At 45.5% G+C, this 22,421-nt stretch overlaps 2 protein-coding genes across 4 annotated transcripts in view; both read left to right on the top strand.

The window, feature by feature from the left end:
• The window catches only part of grapa (GRB2 related adaptor protein a), a 28,515-nt gene extending 24,672 nt beyond the window's left edge, over positions 1-3,843 (top strand). Inside the window, exon 5 of the mRNA XM_053442859.1 lies at positions 2,452-3,843. Coding sequence (XP_053298834.1) covers positions 2,452-2,637 — 186 coding nt within the window. The 3' untranslated portion in view covers positions 2,638-3,843. The remainder of the gene's footprint in view (positions 1-2,451) is intronic.
• A 3,531-nt stretch (positions 3,844-7,374) lies between these two features.
• Positions 7,375-20,909, top strand: LOC128458164 (protein FAM83G). 3 transcript variants are annotated; one of them, XM_053442856.1, is made up of 5 exons: positions 7,375-8,242; positions 9,149-9,316; positions 12,770-12,894; positions 13,497-16,239; positions 18,343-20,909. In XM_053442856.1, exons 1-5 carry the CDS (start codon positions 7,790-7,792, stop codon positions 18,766-18,768), a joined length of 3,915 nt encoding a protein of 1,304 aa, XP_053298831.1. In that variant the 5' UTR covers positions 7,375-7,789; the 3' UTR covers positions 18,769-20,909. The 3 variants fall into 3 exon arrangements, with proteins under 3 accessions (XP_053298831.1, XP_053298832.1, XP_053298833.1); XM_053442857.1 differs by lacking the exon at positions 7,375-8,242 and adding an exon at positions 8,797-8,834; XM_053442858.1 differs by lacking the exon at positions 7,375-8,242 and adding an exon at positions 8,816-8,894.
• Positions 20,910-22,421: the final 1,512 nt, after the last annotated feature.

The raw sequence follows: 22,421 nt of genomic DNA, 5'->3' as shown, positions 1-22,421 counted from the left end.
AAACAGGGTTAAAAAGAACTTGTGATAACTAATAATTATTCATTGGGTTGAATATTCCATTAATCTGGTTTAATCTACGTGTGTAATCCATGTTGCAAAAGCTTCTCAGATGTTTGTTGCACTGGCCTCTTCGATGTTTTGCAGTTTCTTTCTTGTGTTGTCTCGGCCATTGTGCGGCTCGTCTCTCCAAGCTAATTCCACATCAGCTCATTACATGGCCCCGGGATCACTTCTTATCTCACCATGGCAGGATTTTATTTTTTGTCACTTCTCCAACCAGCGATATCCCCAATGTCCTCGTGTCTCTAAGCTTTCTCTTCAAATAAGAAAGCTGCAAAACGTTGCCCTCTTTTCTGAGGAGGAAGAGGAAACAGAAGCTTTAAAAGCCCAGTGTGTGTGTGTGTGTGTGTGTGTGTGTGTGTGTGTGTGTGTGTGTGTTGAAACAAATCTATTACGGAGCTGTAGCCCACTGATGTCACAGAGCTCTCACTCTGGGTCTGGAGCTGATCCCAGGCCAGCCGAGCCCAGCTGATATAGAGCGACACTACACTGCTCCTTCCAAAACCGCTGTTTACAAGTTGGCAGTGAAAAGTGAACAGCTTCTTCCTGTGTTGTCACACGCATTCATATATACACAAAGGTCACAGGATTGCGCACACACACACACAGACACACACACTCGCTCACACACACCCAAACACTCACACACAACCGAGAAGTCTAGACAAGATCAGTAACACAAAACAGGATAAGGCCGGGAGGATTTTTTTCAGATTGTTAGATTATGTTTGTCTGTCTTGTTTTCTAATCCTGCCGTCTGCTTTGGGCGTTTACATGTTTGTGCCTGTTCCTTCCTCTGACTGGAAGCCATTAAACTGGGCCTTGGTCTACAATACTCAAAAGAATCAAGCCAGGATTGCAACACAGATCACACACATCCTACAGTCTGTCTTTATGTCTTTCTATATTTCTCATCAGCCGCTCATCGGGATATTTTTCAAACTCGGGGGATTTGTTGCTAAGGATCCCCAGATGTATATTGTCCACTGTGAGTTCTTGCTGAGATAAGCAGTTGTCACGTCTCTGTGATCTCACCCTGATCCTCACAGTCACGGGTATGATGTCCCACAGCTGCCAAGTTTCAGGACAATACGCTGAGTCGTGCTCGAACGACAGAGGCGTCAGGATTTATTAGAGGGAGTGGACAGAGATGAGAGGAGGTCAGTTATCGGTGCAGGAGAAAAGAAAACGACTTTAAATGATCTTGAAGAAAAGCAGATCATCTGTGGGTCAGAGGTTAACACAGATCTGTTTTTAGTAGCAGTGTGTGTGTGTGTGTGTGTGTGTACTTCATTCAAAGCCAATAATGAACAAAGCTGATGAGGAGAGGAGCCTGATTTACATATTTCATGAAGATATAAATGTTTTCTTTGTTTTGCTTCTTATCCTGATTTCAAGCTTAAAGCCCAAAGTGCAGCAGAAATCTAAAAGACCTTTAACTCAACATCTTGTCAATATATTTGGATACACATATTTTTGTTTTAAATGTCCCTGATGCAACAAAAAACGTTTTTATGAAGGAACATTTTTTATTTCTTAATTAATATTGAATGAAAATGATAAATGAAATATATATTGTGCTTTAATGAATCATAGATCCCGTACTTTATAAAGTGGACACAACTTTATGGTCTCTACGAACTCTCTCATGCACCAGGGAGTCAGCTGACGCATCAGTCTTTTTTATTTCCACCTCCTCCACACAAATAAAAATATTTTTTCTCTCCCCCTCTCTCAGATTCTTAACATCTTTGTTTTCATTAATCGATTTAAACAATTAACTATTCAACTTCTAACTGACAGGCACCGATCGCGTAGTTTAAGGTGTGATGGCAGAATGATGACCTGCAGTAGAGGAAGATGCAGTGCTGACAAATCATGTTAAGTTCCAGCTAATTACTACAAAACATAATGTATAATAATATACTACAACGTTTTATAGTTATTACATAGTTATTATACAATTTTCTGGCTGATGTGCGAACATGTTTCTGTGTTGGAGTCATAAGACTTTTTGCATGTTGTGTCATGTTGGTCTTGTATAACAAAGGAGGTGTTTTTTAATTAAGTGGTGAATCACTATAATTGTCAGTTTGTGGCAGTTCATTAGGGACAATGGTGGTTTCTTTGATGGTGAAGCAAACGTTAAATCAGAAGCGGAGGGTTTTTCTTCTTTGAAAGAAGAACACAGGACGGCCTTGACCTGGTGACAGTGTCTCCGCCATAAACCATTAACATTTAAAACCAGTAGATAGGAAGGGAATGAGTGGCTCAGCTGGAAAAACAGAAACAGGTTAAAAAATGAGGTTTGATTTCATGCAAGTCTTAAAGAGTTTGGCTCCGAGACGACTTTATATTAACTTTCCCTCTCTCTCTCCTTCACTTCCACAGCGTCCCCATCACGGACACGCCCTCTTCGACTTCGCCCCCCACCACCCATCCCAGCTACGCTTCCTGCGCGGCGACGTCATCGAACTCATCGACTGCTCCGATTCGCTGCGCTGGAGGGGCCGCTGCCACGGGCACGTGGGCTACTTCCCCCCGGAGTACGTCCAGCCTATTTACCAGTGCCAATGAACTGACTTGTCAATCAAACGCAGAGCCAATACCGAAGGTTCCTCGATTGAGCCACCCCGCCCCCCGCCCCTCACTCTGCTCCCCCGCTCTGCACTCAGTTAATTCATTTTCTGGAGCGGACGACCGACGAGCTGATGCTGAACTGCTCTTCTGTTACTGACTCCTCCAATTTCCTGTGATGTCACAAGCCTCGTCCAATCGGTTGCCACAGCTGCATCAATTGCTTTCACCCGATCCCACGACCCCCCCCCCCCCCCCCCCCACACACTTCTCTGTAATCTTAAGAAATTCCAGATTTGGACCTACACACTGTGGAGAATTCACAGACTAACACACACACACACCTCGACATAATCATTTATTACAGTTTATCAGCACTGGTGCAGACTAAATAAAGGAACACACACACACACACACACACACACACACACACACACACACACACACACACACACACACACACACACACACACACACACACACACACTAACCTGATGAAAAAGGAATGGAGGGAGTGTGTGGGACCCACAGGAGCGAGCGGAGGAGGGTCAAGGCTTCCTCCGCTGCAGATGAGTCAGGATCTGCTCCGGCACCTTGCAGCCATTCCCACACGGAGATCCGGGGAGCTGGGCCGAGACTCACATGGAGAGTTATTGTGTTCTGAATAAATGTGAGAGTTAGTGAAGACTCGGTGGAAACTGACAGCAGATTCCTCTTCTTCCCCTGGACTGATGTGTGTGTGTGTGTGTGTGTGAGGAGAGATTCTGGATTTAAAATTGGGGCCTGAGTACATGTAAACTTTATTTAAGTGTATGTTTGTTGGGTGACAATAAGAATATGTGTGCATGAGTGATGTGTGTGTACGTGTGTGTGTGTGTGTGTGTGTGTGTGTGTGTGTGTGAGAGATGTTCACTCCCCAAAACACTGCTTTGTTTTATACATATACACACATAGCCTACAATGTAAAACGCTCATCTCAACTTATGGACCATTTGTTTCTATGTATTTATTCTTATTCACGTGAAATCTTAGAAAAACATATATTACAAGTGAGAATTAAACATTGTACAAAGCTTTTTGTTCCTGTTGCAACAAGTCGATGAAGAGAAGCACATTTTACGCGGTGAACGGTGAGAACAAGGACCGGTCTTCCTTTACCTGTAATGACAAATCATTTCAATAAAGTGATGCATTTATCTCTTTGAACGTGACCCGTGGACATTATTGTTCGGTAACATTTAAATCCATGTTAAATTGATTTGTCTATTGAAGTATTAATTTGGGAATGCAGTATAGTTTAAAGACGTGGTATCAGACCAGTACATATATTTCATGTACTCGACTCGATTAGTATTAATGTTTTATCTGCGGCCTGGTTCCAGATCTCTGAATTGCCTCCTTCCTTTTCTTTAATCTCATAGAATAATGAAGTGAAATAATTATATATTTTATTATCACAGAATTAAATGAATCATGATAAATGTCAATGTTTTGAGTTTAAAGCCTGATTTTTGCTCCTGACTGAGAGTTGGGGTTTTAAACAGTCTTTATAAAAAGCTAAACATTTCACATACGGTTTATCAATTATAGCGACATACATATCGGACTTTTGTCAAATTGCTATTCGTGAAAATCATATAGTGATAATTATTTACATTGTTTCATCACCCAGCCTTACAACAACTGTTTAATTATCGATTCATCGTGAAAGATGTTTGTCAAATTAGAGTGGTTCTTGTTTTTCTAGTCCGTGCCTCCTTGTTTCTATAAATAGCTTGTGACTAAATGATTAATTGAAATAACGTTAACACTAACAGCAGCTGAATTGATGAAGATAATCATTACATGCATTTAATACTGTGTTAACAAGGTTATTAGTGTCATAACAAGTGTGCACATGCCGGTGGATATCTCAATGCTAATTAATCCTTATTGCCACCATAATATATTGGGTCTGAGTGGGTTCATGTGTGTGTGAGACTGAACAGCACTTCAACTGATGACACCCCCTCAGTGTATTTCATTATGGACGTTAGCGCCTTGTCTTGACACCAGACTGCTGCTATGCGAGGAATGCAGCGCTGCTTCTCTCACCAGGACGTCATGTTTGAAATGAAGCCGGTTTACATTCTGTTTACATTTGTCTCTCGCCCCTTTGTCTCCTCTTGTGTGTTTTTTCTTTTCCTCAAACAAACCACGTTTTTCATTCCTCCTGACAGAGTCCCCTCTGGCTTTTCTGCACTGCAAGTCAATAAAGCAGCGTCATCGGCCAGGGGAGAAGAGGAAAGGTGTTGGAAAGGTGTCACCAGAAATAGCACGGCTGTTTTTCAGCTCTTTTAAAAAAATGCAGAGTCACTTTGAAGCGTGCGCCTGACAGACTGGCCCAGTTACAATGGCATATTTGTCTCATACATTAGAAGTGAGACGACTTAAATGTCACTGACACACAGTCACAAAGCAAATAATGCTTAGAAGGAATCAGGCGAGAGCAGGAGAGGGAGACAGACAGAGGCAGAGAGGAAGAAACCTGAAGTGCAGCGAAATGAGCGAATGAGGAGAAAGAGAAATGAGAAAGGAAAAGGCAGAGCACTGATGAAGGGTGGAAAGGGCGAGGGAAGCAACGTGTCAACAGAGAGCGAGTGGCGAGGGAGGGTATGTGAGCTGTGACATGACACCGACAGGCTGATATTCTCTGACTGTTTAAGCCCTGCAGTGAAAAGGAGGAATAGCTCCAACCAGTCTGGAATCCAGTCCAACACCCATTAAACCAGCAGAACCATTTATCCTATTATTATCCATCTCCTGGCAGCCTGCAAGTCAATAAATCAAAAAAGGTAAAGCGCACATCGGGGGGGTGAGCAAGATACGGCCTGCGTGGGATGTGCAGTGCCTGTCAGAGACTGAAATTTGGAAATACTTCAGGTTTCCTCAGGTTATTCTGCCCAAAGGGGATAAAGCTGCACAGCCTCCACAACCTGCAGGTGGTTACATGATAGGAGACCTTACATCTTTAATGGTTTGAACTGGTGTGGGCGACTTGCTTTGGGCACCAGAGAGAGTAATGAGATCTAGATCAATATCTATCCAATGCACCTGAATGCACCAGCAACTTGCACTCGAAGGTGTTTGATCACTCAAAACCCCTGAATCTGTAGTAAAACGTTTTCCCCGGACCCCATCGTGACTCCCAGTTTGGTGGAAATCCTAGAATGCACAGTATATAAAGATGTCCCATGCACCAACATGGAGGAGGCAGGCACAATTAGACCTACGCTGCCGCCAGCCACCAGGGGGAGGATTTGGCTTCACTTTTGGGGGGGGCTTTCATACCGTCAATCTTCAGTCTATAATGGAAGTTAGTTTAGTTTATTCTACGTAATCATGCTAACAAACAAACCAACGTACAGACTAAACACAGGGGAAAACTTAACCACAACAAGAAGCGATGGATGCTTTCACATTTCCGAACACTAAAACAGAGATTTGCATTTTAATCATTTGATTCAAATCTGGTTTGTATATGTCCTGTTCCTTAAACACGCTATGAAACAGGAAACCCGAGACTCGTGCACCGACATTAACCTTCCCACAAAGCTATCATGCATGTGATGAACATTGTGTTTCTTCTTCCTGTCTGCCCGAGGGCGACAACATAACCCTCCTAACCACAGTAAATGAATAATGCATGTACACATACTGACTGATGAGTACCTCCCAACATGCTATAGTACTCCCCCACGGCAAAGTAACAACCTTCAGAGTAATCTGGAGTAGATAACGACATGTGCCAATACATCGTGCACAGCCACAGAGATCAGGCCGCATGTGACTTTTAATCAAGTGCGGTTGGGTTATTTAAAGTTATTCCAACATGCAAGATACATAACTACCCCAAAGAACCTGGAGGCTACGTGTTTGAGTCGGCCGCTGTCCCTGTGAAGACTTGTTTTCTATTTACTGTTGCAAACATAGGACAGATGTTCGCTTGTTATTGTCTTCGAGGCGTGTGATTTAGTGTAACTTAACTAATATGCGGTGAAACCAATACTAAAGGAGCTGGCTTCATATTCACATGTGAGTGGGGATCGTTGTCCAAGACAGGAAATAGATACTGAACTTTCTTGTATAGCTAATTTTAATATCTTAATTTTTGTGGTCTGTCCCCTGCAGTCAATGTTTTTTTGACAACATTGATCTCAACTTAATCTCACCATCTTTCTTTAAAAGTCATTATGTGGTTCAGTTTGATCTTTTTCTCAAAACACTCTCCACCCATCATGGCAGTGACGGGGGGAGTGAGGGAACAAGACGGAACAGGTAGAACAGCCCCGAGCAGGTTGTGTGTGCTATGCTGATGGTTTTCACTTGAGTACATAGGGACCTGACAGGTTGAAGCCTTAATGCAGAAGGCTTCATTTCTACAGTCACACTCTGATACCACGTGTATCTGTAGGTCTTAGTCCAGGCAACACACACACACACACACACACACACACACACACACACACACACACACACACACACACACACACACACACACACACACACACACACACACACACACACACACACACACACACACACACACACAACCTAAACCCAACTTAATCCTTGCCCTAACCATAAACTTAACTCAAATCAAATCGTTACCCTAACTTAATCATTAACCCAAACTAACTCTTACCCTAACACACACAAACGCACACACAGTCGTTGGAGAGCCCTACATGTCACGTGACAGAGGTGTGCATGTTTCTGCTCAGCGAGGGTGGGTGTGTTTTGTCTGACAGTGTCACACCTGTCGGGCGGTGCCGCCGGCGGGATGCGTGTGGTTTGTGTGTGTGTGCGTGTGTTTGTGCGTGAGTCTCGGGAGCTTCTCTCCGTAATGTGTGAGTGTTAATGGAGCGCGGCGGGTCACGAGAGGAGCAGCGGACCTCATGAAGTTGTTGTCGGTGTCTGGAGACCTGCTGCCCGGCTGCTTTCACTCGAGGCGGTTCCTTCCCCCCGGAGGGTGGAGAACTTCCTGAAGTGCCTTACTGTGAAGTGTTCTGGTTCTCCTGGAGAGTTCTGGTTCTCCTGGAGCGTTGTGGTTCTCTGGAGAGTTGTGGTTCTCTGGAGAGTTGTGGTTCTCTGGGAACTTCTGGTTCTGGTCATGGCTCTGTCCCAGCTCCAGTGTCTGGATGAGAACCACGTGAACCTGCGCACGCACGAGTCCAAAGTGGGCTTCCTGTACTGCGAGGACCAGCGGCTCGCGCTCGAGGCTCTGCTGCGGGATGGCCGCGAGGCGCTGGTCAAGCTCCAGCAGGACCGCGGCTTGCGGGGCTTCCTCTCGGAGCCGGAGATCGAGGCTCTGGCCGCGGCGGTGGAGCCCTACGACCCGGGCATGGAGCTGTTCCTGGGGGACCCGGAGGACGGCGAGCCCCCGCTGTCGCTGCAGTACTGGCCCGAGCTGTCGGACACGTCCGTGCCGCAGATGGACCTGGGCTGGCCCGACTGCGCCTCGTACCGGGGGGTGACGCGCGCCACCGTGTACGCGCAGCCACCCATGGATGGTCAGACGCACATCAAAGAGGTCGTGAGGAAGATGATTGCGCAGGCGCAGAAGGTACGTGAGGGGGGGTGCACACCTGGATACACCTGGACACACCTGAGTGTTGTTCTATAGATAGACATAGACATGGATATAGATATATAAATGGAAAAACTCTACATGTACACACTCAGTTTACTTCTAATATAACCCATTGAAGCATTTAAATCATCAGTGTCTGTGGTTTTAGGACATGTTATGAAATATTCATCTCTTCAGCTGTCTCTGTTTGTTTTAGACATATACAGAGTCCTTATGAATATTCTGCTCCCCTGTATCTCCGCTGTATCGACCCCACCCTCTTTGATCATCAAAACCAAAGATACTGTCAGCAAATAAAACTCTGTGCTCAGGTTCCTTTTAATGGCTTCATGGCTGTGGAATTCATCAGCTGTACCCATTCAAAATATGAACTGTGGTGTCCCCCTCGTGATCCTCCTTGGCTCCGTGTGAGTCTGAGGTCAGAGTACACAGAGCCAACCACATGGGACCATCTAGAGTAAAGTGCAACTTGCTTTATCGGACGTGTCGCACGTCACCTCCCACCTCCCGCACGGCAGCACTATTTGCTGGGTGTCTGCATTTCTTCCAGGAAGGTTGCATGTGCGTAAGTGCGACTGACTCATCGGATGGTGCAAGTTTTATTCCTTAGCACCTGTTCTCAGAGGTGTGTGTGTGTGTGGTTTCCCTGGCGAGCTTCAGACAGGAAAACAAACATATGAGAAACTTGGGAAACACTCGTAACATCTCAAACCGGTGGAACAACTTGAATGTGCTCTTTTTGGCAGAAGAGGAAACTATTGTACAACCTTTGAATGTACAAGTATCATCATCAACTTCCTGCTGCGAAGTGATGAGGAAGCTGTGTGTGCATACGTACATATACTACAGCACATCTGAACTGTACTGTGTGTTCTCCAGGTGATCGCAGTGGTCATGGATGTCTTCACTGACGTGGACATCTTCAGAGATTTGCTTGACGCCGGTTTCAAGAGGAGGGTTTCTGTCTACATCCTGTTGGAGCGCACAAGTCTACCTCATTTCCTGTCCATGTGTCAGAGGGCCAACATGCACGCGGGGCACCTCAAGGTGAGCTGCTGCACCCCCCCACCCCCCCACAACCCTTAATACTGTCTGCATATTGTGATGATTGAAAACGTCTAAGTTGTACTCAAAGCATAATCCATCAAAACTGTTTTTGGTCAGTAAATTACGCAGCATTTTCCCAAATAGATTCTTATGCTATTATCTTCTGGGGACCATATTTAATGATGGTCGTTATTTGATGATAACATTTTATAATTATGTTATTGAGAAAGCTAATATTTCACAAATAGAGAGCAACTCGTTTGACCTGTGGTAGCTGGGGATAATTCCCACGTGTTCGGAAACGCACCGAGATTTTATGTGAATATAAACCGTTCGTCCAAAAAAACGTAATTTTAAGACATAAACACATTTGCAAACCAACTATCGTGCGGAAAAATAACCTAAAAATGAAAGAAAAGAAAAGACGAAATCCACTTTTGCCGATCCACATTTTGATTCCTCTCTCAGGAGCGTTCAGACGACGTTCAGCGAACCCTCCCAGGGAAAAAGCAAGTTGTGACATGTGCAGATAAAACAGTGTTGTCCGTTAAAAACAATTCTTAAGAAACAATTCACATTTGGTGCAAAGCCAACAATTGTTCAGACAAACGACTCTGCTGAGGTGTTAGTAGCCAAGAACAGCAGATGGAAGGTAAAATGGTTTCCCACTAACAGTTCAGTGTGGGGTCAGTTCAATTCAGGCTTTTCATCTTCCTGCCTCACTGTTGATGAGTTCTCCTACTTTCTCCAGGGAGACAATTTAAACGCAATTTATTCAAAGTGGTGTTGATCATACGCTGCTTTACACCCGTGTTTGGCAGCCGTGAGACCCTGAAGATGCTAAACCCTGTATTTAGGAGAACATGAGTGATGCATATAAACCAGATTATCACACAAGCTCTCTAAAAGGAAACACAAAGGCAGTCAGAGCCTGACGGACATTCAGTACCATCTGGATCTGGGCTATAAGGCAAACAACAGGAAATACTGAAGTCACGTGTGGAAGTTTGTGCTTAATAAACTGAAACATGCTTATGTGGCTTATGAGAGTTAACACATGATGTGAAGTGAATGAAGCTCACATTCTCAGAGATATATCCATTTTCCTCCATAGCAAGTTTTTTTTGTCATTTAATAACATCTGTTTACAAACCCACAGACGATGATTCTAGCAGTGATTGATTTTAAATAGCAGAATTGTTGGAAATTAAGAATATATGTCACATATTCATATTTCATATTGGTTTTTCCTATGTTGAATGTCATGGCTCTGTTGTTCCATGAAGGTTTGAGCAGGTTTTCAGTGAACACACACTTTTCAACCAGCACATGTGCCTCGTCGTACTGTACCTGGGAGATTCTGCACAAGCGCATGCAAAGGGGGATTGTTCTTAATCTGCTCACATCGCATATGGAGTGCACATCAATAATGGCAACAGCCGGCTGAACTTTATTTGTGGATGCTCACTCACTCCCTCCCTCACAAAGCTGCATATTAATAAATGGATTGAGTGGATTAATGGAGCGCAGTGAGGAGTTTGACTGCTGATAACCCGAGAGCATAATTCATATCCTGGTCACATCCTGTATGTGTGCCTGGGGTCTGTCCTTTAAAACCCTGCAGGGACCCACTCTGCTGATAATGTGTATTTAACCATTTAGGTTATTCATGGTGCTCATGGACATAGGTCTCTGACATTTGACAAAGCTTATCCTTGAGGGAACTACGTGGTTTCCCGGAAAATCCGATCGCCCGGGGCACAGCTGCCGCAAAACTCCCTAAAGTAACAGGTCTGCCTGTGAGCTGAGGCTGAGCTGCAGGTTGGAGAGGACAGGTGTGACAGCTTGAGAACAGCCTGACTTTTTTTTTACTGTAAGTGGCAACAGGAGGAGCAGGTGGAGGAGTTGATAGATTAGATGGGAGGAGGCACAGATAAGTCCACGCCAGCAAAGAGGTGCCAGATTCCATCAGAGCCACGAGGTTCCTTGGTATTTTACACCTCTGTTCCGTTGACCTTTCAACCTGATGTGTGCTAACAGCTTAGTTTAAGTATTTTCACAAAACGGGTCATGTCTCATTCGGCCGGGTTGCTGTTCTCTTCTGTTTGCTCTTTGGTTGTGTACTCACAGACTAGATTCTTTGCATGACTATGTAAGTGATCCTCATTCACAGCTCAGAGCTGCAGGGACACACCCAGTAGAGCAATTTGCTGATTTTATCTAATCACCAAAGGAATGCACCGAGGGAAAGAGAAAGCAAAGGGTGGGAGAGGAGGGAGAAAAGTAGTTCCAGGGGGGGGAGGGCACCATGCCATACAATTAATAAAAAGCTGCATCAAGACAATCGCTGAAATGAATCCTCCGGGCTCCTCGGAGACTCCTCGCACGAGAAGCTGCAACTTCAAAGAAGAATCTGAACCTACGTCTCTGTCAAAATGTGCCGGTCAATGTGTTAACTTACAACAGCCCAAATAATGGTGGGTGGGAGGGGGGGGTGGCACCAGGGCGGTTCATTGAGTTAAATCTCCTAGTATCACTAATGAAAGAGAATCAAACAGTTCAGCATAAACAGGCTTCCCATGAGCAGAACACAGTGGGGTTTACTGGGATTCTATTATTTACACCTTGTAGTATAGTCGTAAGTTACCAAACATTTTGAAAGCATGATCTGACCACATTATATTTCCAGTCTATGCCCGAGAGGATCACCGTATCTTTATGGGAACCCGGAGGCCACAGTGACTTGTCATTTCCTCCAGACATCTGGAAAAGTAGGCTGCTTATTTCTCATGCATGTGAAGGAGTCTTCAAACTGGGACGTGTTCTCTGGACCAACACAAACCTCCTCATCAGTGTCTGCCAACAGTCCCTTATCTGAAATCTTGTTTTTATAACTACAACATTATACCACCCGGTTGTTATCATGAGTGTTAGTTAAATGTTACCACTGCCGCTCATTGAGGCTATTTCTTGTGAAGTTTATCTGAGTACACAATGCAGAAAAGCAAATAGACAAATACGTGCACACATCAACGCGCACACAAACACACACACAAAGGCTCTGCACACATGAAAAGGAACAGTGTGCACAGGCTTAGTGAGCAAATACTTGACATCATATCATACCTCGATTAAAGTTCACTGATGTTTATGGAAGCAGCCCACATTTTTAAACAGTTCAGTTTCTATTTTGCTTTCCAATGCAACCATAGGACATAAACTGTGGGCCGAGCACAGAAAGTGTTTTTATTTGTATAAACCCTGACCATCATCAATAAATATTCAAAAGGGAAAATAAGGTCACTAGATAAGAAGTCATTTTAGTTCCTTTCCTGCTTGAAACTAGCTGTTGTGAATATTTGTCGTGATCGTGTTAATTGCCGTTAATGTTGTGTAACCCTTTTGCAGATCACAGACAAATATACGCTGTGTGTGTGTGTGTTTGTGTTACAGCACCTCCGTGTTCGCTGCTCAGAAGGATCAGAGTTCTGCACTCGGTCGTGCTCCAGGGTCAAAGGGCAACTGGGTCACAGATTTATGTTCATCGATGGAGACAAAGCCATGTCGGGGTCGTACAGGTCAGTGTCCCTCATGTGTGTGTTTGTGTGACGAGTGTGAGGGAGGAGATAACGTATGAAAGACAATGGGCGAATGAAAGATTATCCCTGTGTGCCTTACCTGCCTTTCGTCTGTGAGCGGGAAGTGGACAGATATGAATAAAGATTGCAGAGTCTCTTAATGTTCTGTAGCGCTCACTGCAAACGAGATAAACTGGTTGTAAATGTATCCCGTGCACAAGAGAAATAAATGCATCCACGCTGGAGTTTAGATTAGACTCTGTACTCCAGGTTCCATAAAGTCCGTGAACATCCACATCACACATATACACGTATAGTCGCCCAGTCTCAGGGAGCAGAAACTTAAGGGACGAATAAACATTACTGAAAATCCTGAAACATGAAGTCATCTGTTCTACACGTCAGTGATGTCTGACCTCTTCATCTCAGACACTTTAATTGCACAGTAATTGCTTGACAGGTTTACAAGAACACGGAATGTGTCGCTCGGCATCTGCTGCATTCCAATCAGAATACCATCAGCCAACTTGTGTTACTGCTGTTTGCTCTGCCTCAGTGTAACGTCAGTGAAGAGTCATTTGGTTTTTATTCCTGTCCTGTAGCTTCACCTGGATGTCCTCGCGGCTGGACAGAAACCTGGTCACGGTGGTAACAGGCCAGGCGGTGGACTCCTTCGACACGCTGTTCCGCGTCCTCTACGTGACCTCCAGCTCGGTTGACCTCCGGCAGGTGGCCATGGACCCTGAGCAGGAGCCCGAGCCCGTCCGGGAGCCGGCACCCGTCGCCCCTCCGTCTGCTGCGGATTTAAGGAAAATGTACAACCCTAAATACGCCGTGCTTATGGCCGGGAACCCCAGCATGCACCCGCCCTCTGGTCCCAAAGAGCCCCAAAAATCTGAGAACCTTGAAGTCCCAGGAAGTAAGAAGAGGGGGCAGAAGAAGAGCAGTAAAGACTCTCCACAGGAGGATCCCCCCCTCCATCCTGGACTTTCCCATTTGGAGAAGGCCAACTTGATCTCATACATACCGACCTGGCCAGAGCCGGACCCCCCTAGTGATGTGATCGGATTCATTAACGTCCGGGATAGCAGCAAACCAATTCAGGTCCATCTGCAGCGAACCGAGAGGTTTGAAACAAGCCAGGCAGTCAGGTTCAGCAGTCCCTTCAGCAGGCCTGAGGAAATCCTGCCCGAGGTGGCCCAGCGCAGGCAGTCCACTCCCAATCAAGAGGAGAGGAACAAACACCAGGCAACACAAAATAAAGCAAACGCTGAAGAGTGTGTGGTGGACGGTAATCAGGCAACACAACCGAGCGCGGCACCTGATGACATCAAAACCAGAGGAGAAGCACCTGAAGAGAAATCACCCACATCGGGGCTGAAGTCTGAACCTGTCAAAGACACAAATCAGGCTCTCCACACAGGAAGTGAACTGCATTCAAACACGCCCACCAACCAAGGTACAGGTCACAACACTGCACCTCACCTCAGTGCACACACACCTTCTGCATCCAGCAGCAACACATCCCCTACCAACACTGGCAGGAGTTCACACAGCGCACAAACCAAAACGACAAGCAGTCCCGAGCCGCAGTCCCTCCCTGGATCCACAGCAGTGCAGGGGACACACACCCTGGAGTCGGGTGTCTCTGAACAACACACACACACAAAGACAGAGGTGTCACAGGCGGATTCCCACACGGAGCCACACAACTCCTCAGAAACACCTAACTTCCAGACTCCCACCTCCTCTGCTTCTCCTCACCATCCTCCACCTGTCACTTCCACCGCCCTCTCTAAAAAACACCACACAGCCTCCACTGCAGTGCACACAAGGACAGCTACCAGTGTTTGTATTTCTGTGCCCTCACCCAGCTGCTCCTCTTCCATTCCCCCTCCTATCTCTTCTTCTACAACTCTACAGCCTCCCCTCCCTCCGACCTCTGCACCCCCTCCATCGACCCCGGGTGCACCCGTCCCTAAACCTCGCACTGTCCATCTGGTTATCAAAAGCGGTCACACCCCTGACGGCCAGGAGCTGCCAGAGATCAGTGTTGTCAGTAGACCGGGGACCCCGGCCAGGAAATCCGAAGAAGCTCCACAGCAGAAGCAGAATGCCACTTCCCAGGAGATGAAGGATGACGTACCAGATGGACCACACGATGACAGAGCAGCAACACAATCATCCGCTGAAGCCAAACATCAAGCCCAGTCCAACGGTGTGACCGCTGATGCACCGAAGGCACCGAGTGTGAATATTCAAGAAGGAACTCAGAAAGAAGTTGAGCCCGAGAGTTTGACGCCATCAGAAAGCGAAAACCCCCCGAAGAAGAAGGAGGAGAGTGAATGTGCAGCCGCAGAACAGACACACACCAGGGCCCCGGAGAAAACCTCTGACTTTACCGAAGTGCCGAATGACAAAGGTGAAAATGTGGTGACGGGCAGAAAATACCTCGCAAGAGCACATGAGCCTCAGAGAATATTATACTGTGAAGGGAACGCGCCTGAATCTGCCACGATTAACGCACACGTACCCAAAGACAGTCAGCACGGTGGTAGCCCTGGTGTCACTGCAGCACAACACACACACATTAAACCAAAACACAACACACACATCAGTATTACCTCCCAAGAATCCCCACAGAGCCCTAAAGCACAGGGAGGGTCACGCACCAACACACACGTGACAGCTGAGCGAGAGTTGCAGACGGTTATTTCTCCCGTACGCACGCCGACCCCGGACGGATTTCTTCCCCGCACCCCCACCCCGGACTCACGAACACACACTCCAGACCCACGGGCGTACACACCAGACTTTCAAACCCCCACGCCCGACGGGTACATGTCACCGAGGGACAATCTCTCCACCACATCGGACGAGTATTTCGAATGTAGCAGTTCTCCTCTGCACGACCCGGTGTTCGACCGAGCGGGTTCACCCAACCACGGGCCGACGGGGGATCCCGGTAGCTCCACGCTCTCAAATGGCCCAAGTGCTGCAACGTGCACTGCTGCTGGTCCAGTGCACGTGAACAATACGACTTGGGCGGAGGAGGACGCCAACAATGACAAAGATGAGAAGATGATGAAACTCAGTGTTAAAGAGAGGCCGACAGAACGAGGTGACCAGGCAGGAGCCGACCATCATCAAGAATCGATAGAGGTGGTGGAAATAGACCAGAGGGCCCAACCTCAAGCCGCTAACAGTAAACGAGTGATGAACCAAGGAGGAGCTCCGGGGGAATCGAACAATAACACAACAAAGGACGGCGTGAGACCAGACGAGGAGCAGGAGGAGGACGGGAGAGACAGACCTCAGTCACCCAGAGAGACTGAGAGACAGAAGGTATGAAAACAAAAGATGTTCCCATCCTTTTGTTCAAACTCAATTCTCTGTTAATCACGACACAACCATTTGTTCTTTTTAACTTTTCCAAACACAATCGGGGACATGAAGGTCAAACACAGGTCACGACTGATCCACTTTTAAAAAATCGATCACAACAATATTTCATCACAAAGGTATATCAACCCTTTGAAAAACCTTTTGCAGTTTGTTTCATCAATTTAATAATCAAGCATCAAGTGTCAAAGATGTTTTCATCTCGCCGGTCGGGGAAATGAAGATCCCTGAATATGAAAAGTGAAGTTCTGACAAAACTTCAGATTTCTTCGATTTTTGGTTTTCTCACAACAATCAACTTCAAAGGATAAAGAAAAACAGTTTTTGATTTTAACAGAGACGAGTTTAAGAGAAAAGGTTAGAAGGTTAAAATGAGGACATTGATACCACTCGCACTTTAATATACACAGTATACTGTATTGTTTTTTTGTATTGATTGTGATGTCACCGCTGTAATAAAACTACAAACATGAGCTTGGTTTTGTTATTCTGATGTGGGTAGAAAATAATGAGACATTTAAATCGAATTTATATCAAAGAAAACTATAATTAAGTCCAAAAAGAGATGATACTTATAACCGACTTTATCACAGTACACTCGTCTGGACTCAGGAGAAGAATATAGATACCTGATAAAATAATAATAATAGATAATCCAGGGTTATTCTCTACTACAATTCACCATCACATCTTCAATTATGGTGAAGTGTGAGTAGTTCTGGGACTAGACTTGAATCATAAGAACATAGACTGCACCTTAGAGTGTGCTTCTCAAGGGTGAGGTCAGGTGAGGATAAAGAAACCAGGGGGAACATTCCCGATCTACATCTCCCTGATCAACATGTTATATCTTGTGTGTTTTTATCTGTACAGAAAATCTAAAGAGTAGAAACAACAAGCTGGTTGTGCCAGGCCCTGTTTTGGTATGAGGAGTGACTTCCTGGAGTCGCTGCTGTTTGCATGGAGTCGACTCCCAACTGTCACAATCGGCTGCTCCCTTCAGACCGAGTCAGGATAACTGTCTCACCCTGTTTGTGACCGAGCTAAGCTACGCTAGCTAGCCCATGAGAGCAGTATCTACATTCTCATTTAACATTTGGTAAAAAATCCAATAAGCATCTTCCCTAAATTAACATATTTATTCTTATTTTATTTACTTATTTAAAATGAACCTTTAAAGTTGGCTTATCATAAGTGACAAGTTGGTTTTATTCATAAAACATGTAAATCTTATCATTAATAATTAATTATGAAGTCAGTAAATATGAATTACTTTTGAGCCACAGAGGCGTCACTGTACATTACCAGATTACAGTGGAACCTATATAACCATTAGGTCTGTCTGTCTGTCTGTCGCCCGTCTGTCTGTCTGTCGCCCGTCTGTCTGTCTGTCTGTCACCCGTCTATCTGTCTGTCGACCGCCTGTCTGTCTGTCGCCCGCCTGTCTGTCTGTCACCCGTCTATCTGTCTGTCGACCGCCTGTCTGTCTGTCGCCCGCCTGTCTGTCTGTCACCCGTCTGTCTGTCTGTCGCCCGTCTATCTGTCTGTCACCCGCCCGTCTGTCTGTCCGACCATTCAATCTCTATCGATCTATCATGTATGAGACGCACTATACTATCTTAGCATTCCTTGTGTGTGTCTGTGTGTGTGTGTCTGTGTGTGTGTGTGTGTGTGTTAGGTATGTTGAGTATGCACCAGTGGAGCGTCACTAAGTTGAAACACACGATACTTCTTCAAGACTGTGTGTGTGAATTAAAGTGACACACTTTTAATGAAGCGTCGCACACGCTCGCTCTGATGCAACATTTATGAACGTGCAAAAGTCTGATGGTCTCTAACTCCCTCACCCGGGCCTGAGTCGACACCTTCCTGAAGTCAGTGAGGTGCTGCTGTCACGTTTTGACTCGGGTCCGTCATGTAACATTAAAAAGAAGTGATAGTAAAACTGAGCTCATATTCGCAGCCACATACGTCTCGTGTTCCATTTGCAGCAAATCTTTTATGTCACACAGAACTTGTGATACCTCTTCTCTGCTGTTTTCCTAGTCTCTGAGACGACAGCTGCAGGACGGGGGTCCTTCTCCTCACAGACCACCCAGACCACCTCCTCAACCAGTGGGTGCTGTCGGTTCTGCGACTGGGCGGAAGCAGGTGGAGGTTCCCAGCAGTGTGAGCCAGGCCCTCCTCCCTCGACTGCCCCCAGTGACTGAGAGCAGGATGAGGAGCGGACAGTTGCAGAGGCAGCATCCGAACCCAAGAGCCCCGGCCCCTGGTGTCCACTCGTCCCAGCTCCGTCCTCACTATCAGAACCAGGAGGAGTCTGTGCAGGGGGCCCACAGGCAGGAGGACGGAAAGGCTCCGTTTACCCTCAGCCTAAGCAAGCTGTACAACCTGAAGGGACTGAAGGACAAGATGAGCAAGCTGCCCGCACAGGGCATGGGAGGCAGCGGCAGCCGTAAGAGCACCTACTAGTCTGGCCCCCCCCCCACCCCCACCCCCCCATATGTTCAAGAAAAAGCTTTACAAACTCAGGACTTGACACAGTAAACACACAATGAAAGAAATGCCCAAAAGAACAGTTTTCTGTCCTGTGCCGACTTGGCTCTGCATCATGTCTTTGCTCTGGGGTTCTGCTGACTGAGTGACTGACTCAACCCTGACCTCTGACCCCTGACCTGTGGGTTTAACCTGCTCATGTCTTGCTTGTTTGATGGAGGACACGTTTTTAAAGGGACAATGTGTAAGAATTGGGCCGACTGTCGAATCCTGATGCTGCGTTCACACGGAACACGACGCACATATTTCACTGGTCGAGATAACATATAGAAAGTCAATGTGTAAAACCACAGTTGGACGCGTTACGCAGTGTCGGAGGAGACCAGATGAATACTCACAGTATTTATTGGTTCCTTATGAACCCAATAAATTCAAATGAAATTCAAATTGTGCGTTTAGGGCTTCACAAAAATGTGTGTCGCGTACGGTGTGAACCCCTTACTCCAAACAACAAGATGGCAGCCTTTTACCATCAAAATGCACTTTTGGTTCCCCCTCTCTCCTTTTCCCTTTCGTCAGGCTGCCCCCTGGACCTTTTTTGCACATCTCTCTGTGCACCAGTTATTCCTTATCTGCTGCATGCATGCTTTGCAAATGGGTTCACTATCACCAGCACCTCTTGAGGTACAAAGTGGTATTGCGAGAGATAAAGAGATACTTTCTGTTTAGCCACATGCTCACGTGGACAACAGGATGTCTACTGCACATGTTCCTGGAGTATTCCACTAGAGGGCGCACCACAAAACTAAGACTACATAGAACTTCCAAATTTAAAGTTGGTCGCACCAAACGGACACAGGGTACGCCAGGCAGCCATGACGTGTGCGTGTGGTTAAAGGCAGATGGAATATCTCCAGCCTTACACTGTGTAAGCAGACAAATGAGTAAATGTTCAAATGGCTAACATAATGGCAGGTGAACACATATAAAATACACATAGAAAACATGTTTATGTTGTGTTTATTTATGCGGAATGACCCACATTTGTATTATAACAAACCGAATCTGTGCATCTGTATATTAAAAGTTTAACATTCTTTAATTGAGGGTTAAAACTGACCATGCAAAAAAGTATTTTACTTCTCAGACCTTTAATGTTTTGTAGTTTTTCCATTTTGTTCTGTACACTGAGACACTCAAGGAGTCGGGTCGTTGATTTATTCTTTGTTTACACAAAATCCCATTTACATTCTAAATGCTTCTTTAGCCTGGAAGACAAAGTTTCAGTGTCTGTGGCCAAAACAAAACTTCAGGGTCACAGTGAACCGGACGGAGTCGGTGCCCTGGAGGTTCAGACGTCCTGCAGATTGTTGTAAAGAACCTTGAGTTTCCTCCGAGGACAAGAAACAAATAAACAAAAAAACATGTAAGACAGTTAAACTATCGGGTGAGAAAACATGAGATGTTGTTATGGGAGAGAGACGTTCGGTTTGTGCACTAGCTGAATAGTTGTGTGTTTTCTCCTTAGCCATTGACTGTAGCGATTCTGTTAATCTGTCCTTGCAGCTGCTCGTGCAATATGTTCTCTCTGTTTCTCTTTTGATTCACTGCAATAATTTATCTCTTTACCTGACGTCCAGCAAACCTCAAAGCAGAAGACGAGACGTGGGACTATCTGTAATCTCCAGTCATCTTTCTCATCCTGTTACCATTCTGCAAATACCATCTACGTCAGACACAGTTCTGAGTCGTTAAAACTGGTTGAGCTGTGAGGGAGAGGTGTAATGATTTATTATCAATCTTCACAGAAATATAACTTTTAACATTTTAAGTTTTAAGTTTTCATTCTGGGCTGTGAAATCAGTGACACGTGATGCGGAGGGGAAGAGGAGGAGAAAATGGACGGAGAGATATCTTGATTGTCTGGAAGGAAGTTGTGTAAACACGACAACGCACACCAACTTTCACACACTCCTAATTCCTTTTGTCTGCATATTCAAACCAGTCAAGATCGTTTAACACCTGAAAATGCTGCAACGATACTGGATAACATCTGTTTTAATAGAACTTGCCGACTATAAAAGAGTTCTGAGAAATAAAATAGCCCTGAAAAACGATATCTTGAATTTATATTTTGGATATATAGAAAAATTGTTTGTGGAGCGTGTTGACAAAGAAGTGACAGGTTGATATAAGTTTGTCGACTTTTCCTGGAGATGAGAAACCAAAGTGTCGGACGCTGTGTAGAACTGTATTCCCAACAAAATATCATAGTCGTATAGATGGCAGATGAAATATGCTTTATCTGTAGTTTTCTGGGTCACATGTCCCGATTTAGAATGAGTCAGACACACACTCATATCACTGGGAGGATGTGGGGGAGTTGGGAGCAGTGATTGAGATGCGGAGAGATGGAGAAACAGAGAGACAACATATCCCTCCTTATCTGAAGTGAGATGCAGAGAAAGATGGAGGGACGGAGATAGACGGGAGGAGACACAGTGTGGCCCAGCTCGCTGAGTCGGCTCAATAAGTCCCTGTGAGCTACTTTCACCCTTAAAGTGATAATTTGAGTAAACACAGCGGATTGGTTCGGTAGTGCTTATCTTTATTTCTGGTATTTCTTCTTGCTTCTACTAAAAGTTTTAATCTAAAAAGGTTTACATTTTTTTCAATGAGCGAAACATCTGGTTGCTATACTTTTTAGAAAATGTTACAAAATAACAGGTCAAATGTTTCTTTTGTGTACGTTTTGCTGTAAATATCTCATCTCTCATCTCATCGTCATCCGCTTATCCGGGGTCGGGTCGCGGGGGGAGCAGCTCAAGCAGATTTAAAGACGTGTACACATAAAGATACACACACAGATTTAAAAAGAATGTAAATTGCTCAAACCAAACAGGTATATTCAGGTGTGTGGGGGGGGGAAACTGGAAAACCGAGACACTGTAGAGATGTACATGTTTTATCACCCGGCTGCAGCTCGTCGGAAACAAAGTGCACGAGGCACAGTGCATTCAGGTGCCGACTGCAAAGAGCTCATAAAAACACGAGTCTCTCACGTAGCCTCTCTCACGTGCTCTGGAGGCCTCACGGTTTATAATACCAGCTGACAGAGTGTCCAGTAGGCTTAGAGAGGGAGTAGAGACAGAGTGCGGCGAGGACACAGTTCCCCCCAGAGAGTCAAGTATATGGTATTCAGAGGAGTGTAGCCCCTCAGCCAAGGCCCAACACTCACCACACTCACTAGTGTCGGTTAAAAGGTGTTGTGTTCTTCCCTGACCCCTATTTGCATCCTTCCACCAAGTTCTGTGTTGAACCTTCCAGTAGTTCTGTGCGTGATCATGCTAACTAACTAACTAACTAACTAACTAACTTAATAACTAACTAACTAACAGACAGACAAACAAAGAAACGCAGACAAAAACATGACCTCCTTAGCAGAGGTAATAAAATAATTCTAAAGCTGCACCTCACCCAAGTGAATTATGCGTATGGGTCCGCGGGGGGGGGGGGGGGGGGGGAGCTTTGTGCCAACTTCAGTTGTTAATGTCTTTTCTAAAGCGTGATTTTAGTGCTATTTTATGGAAGGTGGAGATGCCATTAAACTGGGAGTTTTAATGTTAGTT

This window comes from Pleuronectes platessa, chromosome 16 (genome assembly GCF_947347685.1).
Source record: "Pleuronectes platessa chromosome 16, fPlePla1.1, whole genome shotgun sequence".
Lineage (NCBI taxonomy): Eukaryota > Metazoa > Chordata > Actinopteri > Pleuronectiformes > Pleuronectidae > Pleuronectes > Pleuronectes platessa.
The sequence above is the reverse complement of the archived record's forward strand: the minus strand, read 5'-3'. Positions and strand labels throughout refer to the sequence as shown.